The following is a 12,974-nucleotide window of genomic DNA, read 5'->3' as shown; positions in this document are numbered from 1 at the left end:
TTTTTCCTTCCTGAAAGTTTATCAAAACTTTTTTTCAATCGATTCATTTACATGGTGAGTTCATTTTCGTTCGTTATATTAATTATATCTAACAGCATAATTAATATTCTGTTTAACTAATTGAAAAGAAGGCTCAAATGAATCATATTTATTTGCTAATGAGTGGAATATTTAATCATTTAAACTCTTAGTTGCTGTAAATATTGTCAAATTTTATAATTATATAATGTGTTTTTTGAGAGCATTAGAGAAATGTTTATAATAAAACATGGAGCTTATAGTCTTTTTAATGCTAAACAATGCTCTGGTAAGAGTTGTATTCTTAATTATCTATGATGTGCATGTTTCTTTCATCTCAATGTCATGGCACTTTCATTCTTTTCTTTTTAGCACAACTGGCCAAGCTATTGATATTGCTAAAGAAATGAATGCCCAATATACCATTTTAACTCATTTCAGTCAACGATATGCCAAAGTTCCTTTATTCAATGAAAATTTTCACAGTTTGATTGGCTGTGCTTTTGATAACATGAAGGTGAGTTCCATAAAATTTCTTGATATCAGTTAAAATATGTGTTCAATGCACTGACTGCATTTTACTTTGTGATTCCATACCAGATTCATAATTTATAATTGCTGTGTTTGCAGCACATACCTACATTTTGACAGCTGTTTGTTTTATGTTTACTTATAATTCTTTCAATGATCTTGGATTTTGCTAATAGATGAGGATAATTTTAAGATTTAAGATAGATGATGAGGATTTTAAGATTCACTAGCTTCTATCAGAGTGTTTCTTTGAAAATTGTTTCAGTATACATTTATTTTTTAATTATTTTTCTACGTTACTCTAAAAAGTGCTACCAGTAGCTAAGTAAATGTTATTTAAAAAATTAAACATATTAAATTACATGCCTCAGTTTTTAATTATTGTTGCATTACAAAATTATGATTGTATTAATGTTATATATCAGTTTATATTCCAAATTTACTATTCAGGGATTTAATACAAAAATTAAGATAGAAAGTAACATAAATTGATAAAAATGCTAGTTCAGAAGTGCATTATTTGGGCAGTAATATTGAAAATGGATTGTAAAAAATTATATTTTTTTGAATTTTATAATATTTGTTGGAAAAAAAGAGCTTGTTGTTTGTATGATTTTATGACAAATGTCAGCTGTTTCTACTACATTAGAGTGACATATTTGCTATTAGTTCTGATTGCTGACACAGGTTATGCCATAGTCTATGTGGATTACTGTATTAAATGAGTTTCCATTGGTGTCTATGAGAGTGAAACCTCTGTTTCTCTTCCTCAGTACTGTGGACTTAATCAAGATGAATCCTATGAGACGTTTCTTATGAAGTGACATCATCTTTGGATGATGCTACTAATTTATCATTTGGTTTCTTACTTTTAATTAATCTTGCGCTTTAAAGAATAGCGGCAATATCCTTTGGTGTATCTCATTTTTTTTCTTCAATTTTAACTATAGCATTCTTGTAATATATAACTTATGTTTATTCTTTAACAGCTTTTTGTATACTTTATAAACACATTCTTGCCAATTATATGTGTTTATCAAAAACAACTGTAAATATAAATATTAGAATTTAGTTTTAAAATCAAGCTGCATTATATTCATTGGATTTTATCATATATATATATATATAACAGCTTCCAGAATATTCCAGTAATAGCTAATTTATGATCAAATTACTTGATACTGTTTATTTGTTACCATTATACATCATAATCAACAAATCCTAGCATTATTGGAAATTTGTACTATCCATCAAAATGTATCCAGAGTCTTGTTATTGCTTATAATATATAAAAGTTAAATGCAAGGTAAAAATGTCATGCGATTAGGACGAATGTCCTCTTTAAAAATATGTAGTTTGTGTTTGCATAAGGAATAAGGATTTGAAATCCATGTTTTTATTTGTGTACCTAATTGCAAATAAATAATATTTTAAACTATATTATTTTTAAAAAATCAGAAAAATATTATATAAATTTAGCTTATAATTTAATAAATTCAACTTAAACTAAAAAGTTTTTTAACACCTGATAAATAAAATTCTGATGCTTATTTTTCGAAACATTCCTTTATAATTGCAACACACACACAAAGGACCCCCATTAAGTTGTTGATTTGTTGATGCTTATTTTTCGAAACATTCCTTTATAATTGCAACACACACACACAAAGGACCCCCATTAAGTTGTTCAAATTTATAGTAAATGATACTTTAATCCTTTTTAAGCATTCTTTTTTATTTTTTACATTTAATATTTTTTGCTATAAATAAGTTTTTGGCTAAAAAATGTAATTTTTAATCGGTTTCCGTATTCCATTAGCTCTGATGCAATTTCATGCTTCCCCCTAGCATTTAAAAAAAATATTTTGCAGTTTTTTTGTTTTTTTTAATTAATCAAACAATGCATTAAATTAAGTACAGCTGTAAAAACTGTACAGTCTCAATGAACTTATCTGAAAAGTTCATATGGTAATATGCTTTCATTTGACTGTTTCCATTCAACAATAAATAATAAAAACCTCTTCTATGCCACGCACGTTATCACATTTTATGCATAAATAGAAACATAATCAGTGTTTTTGAGATCAAACTAGTTTCAAAGATGAACTAATAAGATTTATGTATTCGAAGCATTTATTTCTGTTTATTTTATTAATATCTGTTATTATTTTTTTTAGATTCGTCCATGTGAATTATACATCTTGCCTTTGTTGATACCAGCGTTGAATTCTCTGTTTGCTGAAACTGTGGAAGAACTACATACAAAAATAAATAAGAGGCGGATGAAATCGGAATTGATAAAATCTTTGTTATCAGAGACTTTGTCAGCAGATATTGTACAAGCAAAAACATAATAAATTATTGAATGTATTTTTGTTTTGATGTATTAAATTATGAAATTATTTGTATATAGTGGTTTATATGACTTGAAGAACTGGTTGTTATGAAATTGGGGTCATAGGCAGTGACGAGGATAACAGTCAGCGGGATATAATGTAATTTTTTTTAGTCCATCCCAATCATAATTAATGGTTTATTAAATTAAGATAATGTCAAGCCAGGGAATTGTTTGTTTTTTTTTGGCTTTTCATGATATTTGATTTTTATAAAAAATATTATATTATCACACTAATGTTTTGTGTATGGTACCTGGTGACCCCAATCCCTGCACTACTGGTCATAAGAACCATGAATTTTGATGCAACTATAAAAATGCATGTTTCATGAGCATTAATCGATTTGACTTAATAACACAGTACATTTCTGTTGCTAAATACGTATAATTGTCGCCGACTTTAATGATATATAGCAAGTTGTATATCTTAAAACTGCTAAATTTCAAATAAAATAAATTGTCGCATGATTTTTTTTTTTAGTGTATTAATTGGGATCTTAGTTACGAAGGCTGTTTTTCTGTAATATTCAGAACCATTGTTATTATTATTATTTTTACTTATTTATCAAAAAAAATTTATTTTTTATTATTCAGTAGTATGTGCTTATTACAGCTACTTTATCTCGATTTCTTTAAAACCATATTTTCTTGAGTTTTTAAAAGTACCGTCTAAAAGGAAATTTTTAAAAAAAGAATTGAAAAATGGTTGTTGACATTGAAAAATAGAAAAAAGGAATAATTTAACATCGAAAAAAAAAAAGATTAATTTTACATTGAATATTACAAAGAAATTTGATTGATTTCTTTTTTGCTTTTAAGATTTAAGCATTTTAAGATTATTTTCTTAAAATGTTTCTGTGATTTTCTTATTATATGTATTGAAAAATGATATATTCCTTTTTCAATACATATAATATATAATATGCTGCAAATCAGTTGAAAATTTAGGTGATGGTGAAAAAATTTGGCTTTGGTTGAAATGGGTTAAAACAGTGGCGTAACTAGGATGAGACAGCCAGTGCAAGTATCCTGTATCCTGGGTGACTTTAACCGGGGTTCACAAAATTATGTGATAAATTACTTGAATGTAATAAAAAAAGTATCTTTTTAACTCTTATTCCCTAACTAAAACAAAACATCTTAAAATTGAAAGTGAAGATTTTTTTTCGAACATTTTAATATTTTTATTAATTTAATTATCTAATAGAATAATTTAAAAATGCATATTACTATTTAAGTCCATCTCGAAATGCTGACATCTTTTATGACACGGTAAATTTTTCCGTCAAGCTACGGCGCGTTCCTGCGTTTCACAACTTCCCTAGTTGTCCGTTCTGTTAAATAGTCGGTCAGTTCATGTAGTGTAGATGTGGCCAAATGCCTGTCCGCATAAATAAAGACCAAGCGTCAGATTCTAGGCTATAGATTTAATTACAATTAAATTACATTAAGTACAGGGATTAACATTTGAGGAATATACAGAAGTGGTGGCTCAAGAATCTTTTCTAATCCATCAACAAACACTATTGGACATGGTGTCCCCTACTGTTCTCTCCTTGCTTCTTCACAGCCCGTCCCTCTCTTTCCGGTCAGTGCTCTTAGGGGCGACCTTTGGAACCCGGGGTACAAAATTTGGCCGAATATTGCCCTGTGGGTGAGAGAACCATGGCCGATCCTTACTGATACAGACAGGCGAGCCATGAAGATCGCCATTAAAGTATGAGCGAATCGTACGAGAAATATTTGATAAATTACACTTAACGTGAAATCAAACTTAACATAAATAATCTCGGAAGATCATATTTTTATTCACTATTCATATTTCTATTTAGTAATATTTCATATTTCTATTCATTTCAACACTCTGATCAATAAACAGAATACCGATTAGTATTTTGAAATGCCTTCTGGGTTATACAAAATTGATATAAAATAAACAGAGTGAGAAAAATTGGCAATAAATTTCATTAATATTAAAAACACCATGTTTAGAAATTATAAGCAGTGTGTGTGAGTGTAAATTTCGAAATAGCTTTTAAAATAGTTTTTTTTAGGAAAATATATTACAAATATTCGAAAAAAAATTTTTCATCGAATTAAATTTAAGGCAGTAACTCAGTATTTAATGCCATGATTGAAAATATCTTTTTAAAAAAAATAAGAATAGAATATTGATTATAATTTTTACTTTTATAAAAAATTTACCTAAATATTTTTTTTTTTTTTTGAAAAAATTCAAAAATATTACTTTGAAATTAAATGAAAACAATTACTTAATATAGGGTATTTAAAAAATAAAACCCTTTTGAATAAATGAGATAATATGAATAAATAATAAATATTGAATGAATAAATGAGTTCCAGCTTGAATAAATGAAAATATTTTGAATTTTTAAGCAGTTTAATGAGATTATACAGTTATGTAGTTTAATAAGATTATATAAATGTAGATGTATATTTTTATTAATTACTTTTGCTATGCATAGTTAAAAATATATCTAGATTTTATTATTAATAGATATAATTTTATAATGAATATTAAATACAGACGTCTCTTTCATTTAAATGTCATTGTAATAATATAAAACATGTTACTAAAAATTTAAAAATTGCTTCAAAAGCTTTTAATAAAATTTTGCTATCCTTGCTCGGGAAATGTGTGATGTATTAATAGCTTAAACCGCCAACAAATAGTTATGTGAAAAATTTGATGTATCGGAAAAATATAAAATCAATATATATTTCATTGATCTCGTCAGAGCAGAAATAAGCTTAGTGAAGATCATGAACGCTGCTTGAGGGGGGGGGGGGATCTGAAATATGCGCATATAATGTACATTTTGATTTTGCAGCCATTATGTTTTGTCAGCTGTTAGGTTTTGAAATATAATTTCAAATGCTTTTACACGATTTAATTATAGTTTTGTTAATAATTGCCTTTATAACTGCTTATAATGCTTAGTTTTTTTTTATAAATAATTTAATTACTTTGCTTGAATAATTAGGATATTTTGAACAGCTACTAGACTATATTAGTTCAAAAGTGTCTTATATATCTGCATGATTTTTCAAAATTTTACAAAAATAAGACTGAAATTTTCAACTATTTCTCAGTGTTGCGGTGATTCATTTTAGGTAAACAGGCATGCGCATTTTTTTTTTTTTTTAGGTGCACTACTGTGCATACGGTTTGCACTTTGTGACACAAAACATCTAAAAATATGTGGTAAATCCACAATCTCCTCAATGTTTGAAATGCAAGACTAATTACTGAGAACAATTTTGTTACAAGACGTCATTTTGAAAACTTAATTGATAAAGCCGTAATCATCATTCGTTCAGTCAATTATTTCGTCGCAACAGAATTTGCTTTTCACTTGCAATTTGGTAAGATTTAAATATAGGAATTCGTAGAATTAATTGTATTTGATAAGATTTTTAATATACTTGACAGAGGAGTAGCCTTACATTCAGTTGTTCGCGTACAAAAAGTTTGCTTTCATCTTCGTTAATGATCAAAAGAATTATATGTGTGCATTTCGCAAGAAAGAGAAAGTCTAACTGTCATTCTTGATATTGTTCACTTTCTGTTTTGAAAACTTTCCAGTGAAAAATGTGACAATAATATTTTCAATGTTAAAAAAAAATTAAAATAATAACATTAAATATGTAATGCTTTGAAAAAATTATCACTCTTGTTATTAAAAAGAAAAACCTGGTCGTGAAAAAATCAGAATTAACATTACAAAAAAACCTTTTTTTTTTTTTTTTTTTTTTTTTTTTGCTTCAACTATGTTTCTTCCTCAAACGAAACTGCATTTCGTTCTTATCATGTCTATAAATGCAAATCGAAATATTTATGCTCCCAGTTGTGGAAAGAGAGATGCTACTTTTCACTTTCCTTTGAATTCCACTACAGTGAGGGGCCACGATGGCCCGGTGGTAAGATCTCGGCTTCGAAACCGAAGGTTTGCAGGTTCGAGACCCGATTCCACCGAAGAACCGTGGTATGAGCGACTCTGGTGGACCCTAAATCCGTCGGGACCAAACGTCTTCCTGCTGGTGTGGTGTGGAAGCTTGGAGAAGGGGATGACAGCTCAGGTGCCCTCCTCGTCATCTGGCAGCGGTTCAAAATTACGAGGTCCATCCCAAAATAGCCCTAGTGTTGCTTTGAAACGGGGCATTAATAAAACTAAACTAAACTAAATTCCCTACAGTCCAAACATCTTACATTGCAATTAAACTTCCGTCTCTTGAGCAAGAGTTTTTACCGAACCAAAAAATTAATTATTTCCATGAGTATAAATAGAGAAGTGCGTTATTCGGTTACGACAGTATGCCTCAGTACCTATAAAACAAGGAATTTGCATCCTGTCAAAACATTGTTAGATTCAGCAAATACATCGTGCTTTTAAGCACAAGTTGCATGGAAGCCTTGAATTTGGAAAAAGAGAATACTTAACGTTGATGTTCTGGAATTAAATAATTTATGATTTGAGCGAAAATTTCTGCATCTTTTAGCATTTGTAGTAAGTGGTTATGGCCAATGGTTCAATACCACCCTGTTAAAAATTATGAAGCTGAATATTTTAATATTTTTAAGATTTGTAAGAAAGAAATGAAGTATCCAAGACTATTATATCCTCTATTGTTTTATTTTTCAATGTTTATATTGGCAAAATTTCCATGCTGATATGCATAATTTTTTTTTTAATCCTTTGGAATTTATATAAAACTCGAATACTATATCGCAATGAAATAAAGATTTATTACAATACTAGCCGCCATTGGCGACCAGCCGGTTCGCTATTATTAATTATCGCTAAAATTTTCAATTAAAGGCTTTACGTAACTTAGTCTCTAATAGCTTTTTCTATAAAATATTTTTAAGCTTCAGATTTTGATAGTTGTATAATTCAGTCATACTAGTATGTAGGTATTAAACAGTTCTGTTCATTGTACTACTTATCTCTCTCTCTCTTTAATTTTTTTGTCAGCGTCCATGAAATTTCAACTTTAATTTAAATTGAAAATGTTAAACTGCAGACACATTTAAAACACACATTTCAGTAAAAAACATTTTTTACTGAAACCAAGCATGTCTTTCTTTATTTAAAAAAAAAATGAAAATTGAAAGCAGAGTCATTCGGCATTGAAGTTGTATGTGCACTATAGAATAATTTTTGTAATTTATATAATATCTTAAAGAATTATTCAAGAAAAATTTCTCTGATTCATCGTAAAATTCAGTTTTTAATTTTACTTTCAAAATATTTAAGTGATGTAAATAAAAGTATTTTATTTTATTTCAGTCAATAAATGTACTTACAGAAAAAGTATGAAATTTAAGTTTTACACAGTCTTTTGATCCTAAGGATAATTCTGCGAAATACTCTTGACACTTCAGCTTTTAAATAAATAAATAAATGTTTCTATCTTCTGCTATCAAATCTGACCGATTTAAGAACTTTTTATATATTAGTTTTAGAAGCAACAACAGTTTCATAATCATAGGCCAATCAATGTCGAGTTGGAGTTGGATTTTAATGGCGCAAAAGTCAGACATGGCTATGCTGCGCCACTATCAACGTCGCGAAACCCTTGCAGAAAATCGGCACATCTTCTTTGAGACGATCGATGAAGTGGTCTAAAATCGCCAGTTTTTATAGAAGAGTGATATTCAAATTTCATAAATAAGTCAGTTTTAGTGACTGATTTAGTTCATTGGAGTTATTTACAAAAAATTTTATTTAAAATATTGGTGTCTTAAGAATATTTGTTAAATACGAGGGGTGATCCAAAAAAAAGTTTACAAGCAGCAGTATTTGGAAAGCAGAAATTGTGGATAGGAATATTCTTACCCAGAGTGGAGACAGATGGCGCTAGTTGTCTTAGACCGATCGTTCGAGCAGATTGTTTTACTGAGACCTGAAACAGCGACAGTAATGGCAAGACGTCTGGAGAAGTGGTGTCGCACAGAGGTGCGAGCCGTGATACGACTTCTATGGGCTAAGAATGCATCCCCATCGGACATTCACAGATAAATTGTTGAAGTGCACGGGAGTGAAGCAGTGAGTAGACAACAGGTGGCGAAATGGTGTCTTTCTTTTGAAGCGGGCAAAAAGCAAGTGGGAAATCGCAGTATAGAAGCGAGCGGACGTCCAACTTTTGAAACATCCGAACTGAACGCGGCACGTATTGAAGAAATGATCCAAAGGAATCGACGAGTAACCGTGCGTGTGATCGCCACACAGCTTGTAATGAGCTATGGTACCGTTCAGCGTATCGTTACGGATGTTTTGTGTGGATAACTAGGATACTTTTGTATCCTAGTTATGTTACTGGACTGCGAACCACAAGGCCCCAGGTTCTATCCCCGCGCTTCTCATACCGCCAGATTGGTGATCTCGGACGATGAACCTTCAACCTTCGTAACAGCTGTTGTGGCGCCATCTACCCACAGCAAACCAAAGTCGTCAGACTCACTTGACGCAGCAACCCAAAGTCGCCAGACTCACTTGACGCAGCAGCAACCACTCACCCACACACACTCTCTACTTAACTGGGTAGAGGCCCATTAGACAACAGCTAAAAAAAATACATCACCACTCAACAGCCATATCGTTCGTCTCACCTCCGACTCACTGGAGGGAGAGTCTGTGGTGAATAGCATATAAGCCAGTTAACAACTACGCTGCACAGACAATTGCTTTTGCATAATGGTTTAATCACTGGACCGCGAACCGCAAGGTCCCAGATTCTATCCTCGCGCATCCTAATCTGCCACAGTTGCAGTATTCCAAAATTTGTGCCCGCTGGGGTCGACATGCGTTATCTGAGGAGCACAAAGCCACTCGAATGATGTGAGGCTCACATTTCTTCCGTGATATCACTCACATAGCCAAAAAATCATTGATCACATCGTTACTGGGGACGAAACATGGCTGCATGATTTCACCCCCACATCCAAAACAGCCACGATGGAGTGGAAGCACGCTGGATCACCAATGAGGAAGAAGTTTAATTTGACACCCTCTGCCAGCAAAGTTATGGAAACCGTTTTCTGGGATACGAGTGGTGTTATCCTAATCGAGTATCTGGAGCGTGGCCATACCATTAATGTCAACAGTTATTGTGGCACCTTAGCAAAATTGCGTGAAGCCATCCGAAGCAAACATCCTGGATTGCTGACGGAAAGTACGATTCTCCTACATGATAATGCCCGGCCCCATACAGCTCGCCAGACTCAGCGACTGCTGGAAACATTTAGGTGGGAGGTCTGGAGCCACCCCCATACAGCCCTGATTTGGCTCCCAATGACTATTTCCTTTTCCCGGTATTGAAGAAACACTTATCCAAACAAGTTTCATATCAGACGGTGATGTTCAAAAAGGTACCGAGAATTGGCTCAATAGCCAGGCGTGTAAAATAAATTGGTCCAGTGGTGTGATATATGCCTCAACAGGTTTGGTGATTATGTAGAGAAGTGACCGCCGCATATGTCTCTTAATTACCATTTGTATCCTGTGTCTATTGTTAATAAAGCATTTTTCCTTTGCCTTGTAAACTTTTTTTTTTTGATCACCCCTCGTATGATTCAATGAGCAGAGAACCTGTGTAAAAATTTGGAATTCGTAATTCATCAGGACATTTATTGACTTAAGTTACATAAAGTATAATTATTTAGTTCATGTAGCAAATGTATGCCCCAAATTAGCTGATGGGCGCTGATTAGAGTGATTATCCTATATATTTTAAACCATGTTTGGTGTAAATAAAACTGTTTTATTTAATTAATAATTATGATATTTTTAAAGGCCACAGAAAACTTTTCCTCCATTTACTTTTTAGAAAATATCATATTTAATTTTTTTTTTTTTTTTTTTTTTTTACTTCTTAGAGACACGTGCTGAAAAATCACACTTTTATATATTTAATTTGTAATAATAGTTGATTTATTTTTTAATTTCATCTTTTATTAATGTGATGGCAACACGTTGATAAAAGCTAATCCCCCCCCCCCATTGACTTGCTATTGGTAAATTAAATTTTATTTTTATTTTGTGCGAAATATATTGTTGAAAAACATGGTTAAAATATTTCTAATATTTATAATAATTTTATAAATATTTATTTATTTTAAAACATTTTCTTAAAATATTTCCTTAAAAATCGAAACTTAATTTATAGGTTAAAGTATTGGTATTGTTAAAAAGATAATTTTTTGTGCTTTAACTTGTAAAAATCAATTTTGTGCTGCAATATTTTAGAAAGTTATAGCGGAAAAACGCCAACATTTCGCTTAACTTTTCATTAATTAAAATTCTAATTAAAAATTTTAAAAAATCGCTCCAAGAGCACATTCCTGGCTTTCAAGGTATACACATGTCAAATTTGGTAGCTGTAGGTTAAACGGTCTGGCCTGTAGAGCGCAACACACACATTGAGCTTTATTAATATATAGATATAGAGTATACAGATAGATTTACTTTTATGTTTAATAACAATTTATTTCTATTTATGGAAGTAATGAATTTTCTATTCTGATAACCGATTATAGATAAACATTACTGATGTACATTTACATGTCAAAAATTACCTGGACAGGCCCCATATTTTAATGCCCTGTTGAACGTAATCTGTAGGCATTATTTATTGCATTGAATTTTGCAACAGTTAATTTAGATATTATGCGACGTTTGACAGAAATAGTCAAACGTCGCATAATAAGTAACACAAAATGAAAAAAAAAAAAAAAAAAAAAACTTTATGTTTGCTTTTGCATTTAGTAATTTAATTTAATTTAACTTTTTTTTTTAACTTCTCGTATACGAAGTATGAAGAAAGTAATAGAATTCATCAAAAAATTCAAACTCGAGATTTTGACCTTTCAGACCTTTTGACATTTCAGACCTTTCAAGGTCGAAAAAGACGTTTTTGGAAAATGTCTCTATATCTGTCTGTAACAAAGAATATTTAAAAACGCTTTAAGCTAGATGAATGAAATTTGGTATCTGATCTTTACGCCAAATTTATGGATTTCCTATCACATTTTGAGCAAATTCAAAGGCAGTCTGTCTGTAATTATTAAACTAATTAATTATTATTAAACGAAGAGAGCTAGATGGATAAAATTCGGCACAAAGATTTAAAATCAATATTATAGACACTTATCAAATTTTGATCCAAATCCCACTAGGGATTGACAGTCTGTCCATCTGTACTTTCATAAGCATGTAAACGCGATAACTCAAGACCACAATGATTTAAATATATTAATTTTGGAATGTGATTATTTTGCGACAACAATTGCAGTTCTAAGTCAAAATTTTGATTTCAATCGGTTGAAAAAAATAGCGTCTAAAACCCAAATCCTATTTTTGGATGCTGTTAGCGTCATGCCGGTGATTAATCGCCAAAGATCATAAGACAAAATAAGTAAATATGCTGAATTTATTCCAAAGGTTAATATTTCTTAACGCCAATGCCATTCAAGGCATTCTCTGGCATAACACTTTTATCAGAAAGTATGCGGGAAAGTTTTGGGGAGACAATTTCCGTTGGTTATAAGACTCTATTACCGCGGCAACTGAAACGAACATTTTTGTTTCAAAGTGCAATCATAACGAACAGTTGACGTTGACAGTGTTCAAATGATTTAAAAGGATGCAAAGGCGTACCTATATAAAAGAGGGTCAAGGACAAGCATATCGCCCTATTTAATTAAAGTGCAATCTTCAAATTTCGCACTTTTCCCAGAAATTCTATCCCAGGGGTATAGAAGTTAATCTTAAATAATTACATATGAAACATTTTTAACTGATACAATCTAGCTACCGACCAATGCATTTTAATTATCCAGTCAGATTAATTGGCCTTTTCAAAAATGAATGATATAGAAATCATAATGGATAATTATTAATAATAAAAAATGTGGTTAAAACGTGTAGAAGCATTTGAAATTATATTTTAAAATGTAATGACTGACAAATCGAAATGCATCTTATAAGCGATTGTTTCAGATAGACTC

The 12,974-nt window shown here is 30.9% G+C and overlaps 1 protein-coding gene across 2 annotated transcripts in view; it reads left to right on the top strand.

Moving 5' to 3' along the window:
* LOC129969203 (zinc phosphodiesterase ELAC protein 2-like) overlaps positions 1-2,919 on the top strand; it is a 37,699-nt gene extending 34,780 nt beyond the window's left edge. For both annotated transcript variants that reach the window (XM_056083649.1, XM_056083648.1), the window contains exons 21-22: positions 391-535; positions 2,727-2,919. In XM_056083649.1, the coding sequence (XP_055939624.1) occupies positions 391-535; positions 2,727-2,903 (322 nt within the window). In that variant the 3' untranslated portion in view covers positions 2,904-2,919. The remainder of the gene's footprint in view (positions 1-390; positions 536-2,726) is intronic.
* Positions 2,920-12,974: the final 10,055 nt, after the last annotated feature.

Source organism: Argiope bruennichi, chromosome 5, assembly GCF_947563725.1.
Source record: "Argiope bruennichi chromosome 5, qqArgBrue1.1, whole genome shotgun sequence".
In the NCBI taxonomy this organism is placed as follows: domain Eukaryota; kingdom Metazoa; phylum Arthropoda; class Arachnida; order Araneae; family Araneidae; genus Argiope; species Argiope bruennichi.
This window is presented reverse-complemented; position numbering and strand designations above follow the sequence as displayed.